The sequence below is a fragment of the Salvelinus sp. IW2-2015 genome, linkage group LG30, assembly GCF_002910315.2.
Source record: "Salvelinus sp. IW2-2015 linkage group LG30, ASM291031v2, whole genome shotgun sequence".
In the NCBI taxonomy this organism is placed as follows: Eukaryota; Metazoa; Chordata; class Actinopteri; order Salmoniformes; family Salmonidae; genus Salvelinus; species Salvelinus sp. IW2-2015.
The window spans coordinates 5237087-5242086 of NC_036869.1; the positions used below are offsets into that span (position 1 = coordinate 5237087).

Genomic DNA, 5000 nt, shown 5'->3' on the forward strand with positions numbered 1-5000 from the left:
AGAGAGAGAGAGAGAGAGAGAGAGAGAGAGAGAGAGAGAGAGAGAGAGAGAGAGAGAGAGAGAGAGATGACATGTACAGCCAACACACACATTCAAATAGCTCTTATGTTCTGGAATCTCTAATTAAGGGGCATAAGAAATAATGATGACATAAACTCCTGCAACACTCATGTGTATCTAATGGGATACAAAATAGTAGTTTAAGCAACTCAAGGACACGCCTGAAAATGCTGACAGCTTGTCGTGGTTAGAATACGGGGAATGTAGGAATCTGAAACACAGCTGATGAAAATGTGCCCTTAATTTCACCTGAGATCTGATTATTATAGACAGACTGATTTGATTATAAATCACTGGATAACTGTGATTGTGTTGAAATATTCAGCTCATATGATGGGTTGTGCGCAAATGGATTTGTCACTTGATTTGACAGAGTTTGATCATCTTTTTTCTTAACAGTTTACTAATACACCATTGTTAAAACAATAAGCATCAGAGCAACTTAATGTAAAATGTTACCAAATCTCCTTTTCAACCTTAACATTTCTCTGTCCTGAATCATCTGTCAGTGTTTCTGCTGCAAAGGGTACAGTATGAACGGATGCGAGCGGTTAACGTCACCGCACAGTGACAGGGTCAAAAAACATGAAATCGGCAACTAAATTAGGACCATTTAGAATGATGTGAAGTACTGGCACCAAGCGAGAAAATGAAACTGGTTTCAAATGAAGGGATATAGGACTTCATTAGACTACACACAGCATCATCAGCAAGAAAGCTAGATACAGTAGTAGATAGGGTAAATTCATATTTAGTCTCTCAAAGTCTCTCAAATGAACACTGATGAGCAGTCAGGAATGGTTTACAGTTATAATGGTAATGTCTTTTCGCAAGAAAAAAAAAAAAAAATCTAATTCAAACTGCAATCTCTTCCCCACCAGGTTTCCTTTGTTTCCTCCAGAGATATTACACTAAGCCACTTATTCTGTTTTTTCCAGTGTGTGTTTGCAACACTACATGACTAAAAGTTTGTCGAACGTCTCATTCCAAAATCATTGGCATTAATGTGGAGTTGGTCCCCCCTTTGCTGCAAAAACAGCCTCAACACTTCTGGGAAGGCTTTCCACTAGCTTTTGGAACATTGCTGAGGGACTTTCTTCCATTCAGCCACAAGAGCGGGCACTGATGTTGGGTGATTAGGCCTGGCTCGCAGTTGGCGTTCCAATTCATTCCAAAGGTGTTCGATGGGGTTGAGTTCAGGACTCTGTGCAGGCCAGTCGAGTTCTTCCAGACTGATATCGACACACCATTTCTGTATGGACCTTGCTTTGTGCACGGGGGCATTGTCATGCTGAAACAGGAATGGGCCTTCCCCAAACTGTTGCCACAAAGTTGGAAGCACAGAATCATCTAGAATGTCATTGTATGCTGTAGCGTTAAGATTTCCCTTCACTGGAACTAAGGGACCAAGCCCAAACTAGGAAAAACAGCCCCAGACCATTATTCCTCCTCCACCAAACTTTACAGCTGGCACTATGCATTGGGACAGGTAGCATTCTCCTGGCATCCGCCAAAACCAGATTTGTATGTAGGACTGCCAGATGGTGAAGCGTGATTCATCACTCCAGAGAAGGCATTTCTACTGCTCCAGAGTCCAATAGCGGCGAGCTTTACACCATTCCAGCCGACACTTGGCATTATGCATAGTGATCTTAGGCTTGTGTGCAACTTTTCGGGCATCGAAACCCATTTCATGAATCTCCCGACGAACAGTTATTGTACTGACGTTGCTTCCAGAGGCAGTTTGGAACTAGGTAGTGAGTGTTGTAGCCATGGATAGACAATTTTTACACACTATGCACTTCAGTACTCGGCTGTCCCGTTCTGTGAGCTGGTGTGGCCTACCACTTCCCGACTGAGCTGTTGTTGCTCCTAGACGTTTCCACTTCACAATAACAGCACTTACAGTTGATTGGGACAGCTCTAGTAGGGCAGACATTTGACGAACTGACTTGAGCTCTTCAGAAAGGCCATTCTATTGCCAATGTTTGTCAATGGAGATTGCATGGTCGTGTGCTCGATTTTATACACCGGTCAGTAAGGGGTATGGCTGAAATAACCAAATCCACTAATTTGAAGGAGTGTCCACATGCTTTTGTATATATAGTGTATTTCCCTTATTTTTCACTATTTTTTTTTCTCTCTCTCTCTGCCCCCTCATTCCTCTTTCCTGCCTCTCTCTCTCTCCACTTAACTCACTTTCATTCATTAGGGTGGACGGCATGCTGTTCATCACTGGGACACTAATTTATTACAAAGCCCTGAGCTTGGGGGGAGATAATCAAAGATATGGATATTGTGAGGAAATGCTAGCTCATATCCAGTGGATGTGGCTGCTGTTTGAGAGATGAAACCTCCTTCTGTTTCAGGTTAGAGCCCCCTAAATAGTAAGGTATGATTTCTGTGACAACCCCTAATAAAGGATTGCAAGTGTTCACAAGGTGATGAACTATCAGTTTAGTAGAACGTTACAGGTCACCAGGCTCCGTGACCTTTGACACAATGACGTCATTCATAGTGACAGTGTAGTGATTGAGAAAACCAGTTCCTGCCTTCCTTCATTTATTCAGAGAACGAGGGATGGAAATGGAGGGAGGGAAGGGAGTTAGGGAAGTGAATCAGCCATTTGACAAGTTGGTACATCTGTCCATCTCTCATCTGACTGGTTTAGTGACAGTCTGTCTGTCCATCTCTCATCTCACTGGCTTAGTGACAGTCTGTCTGTCCATCTCTAATCTCACTGGCTTAGTGACAGTCTCTCCATCTCTAATCTCACTGGCTTAGTGACAGTCTGTCCATCTCTAATCTCACTGGTTTAGTGACAGTCTGTCTGTCCATCGCTAATCTCACTGGTTTAGTGACAGTCCCTCTGGCTCTATCGACCTCAGCTGTCTAACTGATACTTTTGGGGGGGCAGGTAGCCTAGTGGTTAGAGCGTTGGGCCAGTAACTGAAAAGTTGCTGGATCAAATCTCCGAGCTGACAAGGTACAACTCTGTTGTTCTGCCCCTGAACAAGGCAGTTAACCCACTGTTCCCAGGTAGGCCGTCATTGTAAATAAGAATGTGTTCTTAATTGACTTACCTAGTTAAATAAAGGTTCAATTTAAAAAAAACTCAAGGCCAATGCAAGGCAGAACACAGCTTTAGTAGCTAGCTGCTAGAGTTTGGAACACACACACACACACACACACACACACACACCTTCACAGACACGCATGCATGTATGCATGGACATACAGGAACACTTGATCACGCACCTACCTATGGACTTGGACACACACATAGAAGAATATAGGAACGCATGCACTCATTCACACACACACACGCACACAATACGTACCTTTAAAGTTGATCTTGAAGCCTATGGAGCCCACACTCTCGTCTGATTGGAGATGGAGCCACATCTGATGGGTCATGCTGACTATGAGGTCAGGGACGAAGCTACCTGAGAGACTGGGGGGAGGATGACAATACACTGTTAACCTGACTGTAACATGGATACTGGAACATGGACAATAAACTGTTAACCTGACTGGAACATGGATTCTGGAACATGGACAATAAACTGTTAACCTGACTGTAACATGGATACTGGAACATGGACAATAAACTGTTAACCTGACTGTAACATGGATACTGGAACATGGACAATAAACTGTTAACCTGACTGTAACATGGATACTGGGCCATGGACAATAAACTGTTAACCTGACTGTAACATGGATACTGGAACATGGACAATAAACTGTTAACCTGACTGTAACATGGATACTGGGCATGGACAATAAACTGTTAACCTGACTGTAACATGGATACTGGAACATGGACAATAAACTGTTAACCTGACTGTAACATGGATACTGGGCATGGACAATAAACTGTTAACCTGACTGTAACATGGATACTGGAACATGGACAATAAACTGTTAACCTGACTGTAACATGGATACTGGAACATGGACAATAAACTGTTAACCTGACTGTAACATGGATACTGGGCCATGGACAATAAACTGTTAACCTGACTGTAACATGGATACTGGAACATGGACAATAAACTGTTAACCTGACTGTAACATGGATACTGGAACATGGACAATAAACTGTTAACCTGACTGTAACATGGATACTGGCATGGACAATAAACGTTAACCTGACTGTAACATGGATACTGGAACATGGACAATAAACTGTTAACTGGCTGTAACATGGATACTGGAACACGGACAATAAACTGTTAACCTGACTGGAACATGGATTCTGGAACATGGACAATAAACTGTTAACCTGACTGTAACATGGATACTGGGCCATGGACAATAAACGTTAACCTGACTGTAACATGGATACTGGAACATGGACAATAAACTGTTAACCTGACTGTAACATGGATACTGGAACATGGACAAATAAACTGTTAACCTGACTGTAACATGGATACTGGGAACATGGACAATAAACTGTAACCTGACTGTAACATGGATACTGAACATTGACAATAAACTGTTAACCTGACTGTAACATGGATACTGCGGCCATGGACAATAAACTGTTAACCTGACTGTAACATGGATACTGGAACATGGACAATAAACTGTTAACCTGACTGTAACATGGATACTGGAACATGACAATAAACTTTAACCTGACTGTAACATGGATACTGGAACATGGACAATAAACTGTTAACCTGACTGTAACATGTATACTGGCAATGGACAATAAATTATTAACCTGACTGTAACATGGATACTGGAACATGGACAATAAACTGTTAACCTGACTGTAATATAGCATTTATAACAACACATACCAGAAACGGACTGGATATTAGGCAGTTCTGGTAAATGTCACAATGGCTGGTCCATCTTTAGCCGAATGGGCCTGTCCAAATTGTGTTTTTTACGCCAAAGTATCAGTATTTGTATAATAGAGAAAA

General features: G+C 42.1%; 1 protein-coding gene across 1 annotated transcript in view; it reads right to left on the bottom strand.

Annotated features, from left to right (window-relative positions):
* Nucleotides 1-5000, bottom strand: part of LOC111954791 (CUB and sushi domain-containing protein 3-like) — a 184061-nt gene that overhangs the window by 113424 nt on the left and 65637 nt on the right. The window contains 1 exon segment of the mRNA XM_070436005.1: nt 3402-3514. Within this exon segment, the coding sequence (XP_070292106.1) occupies nt 3402-3514 (113 nt within the window).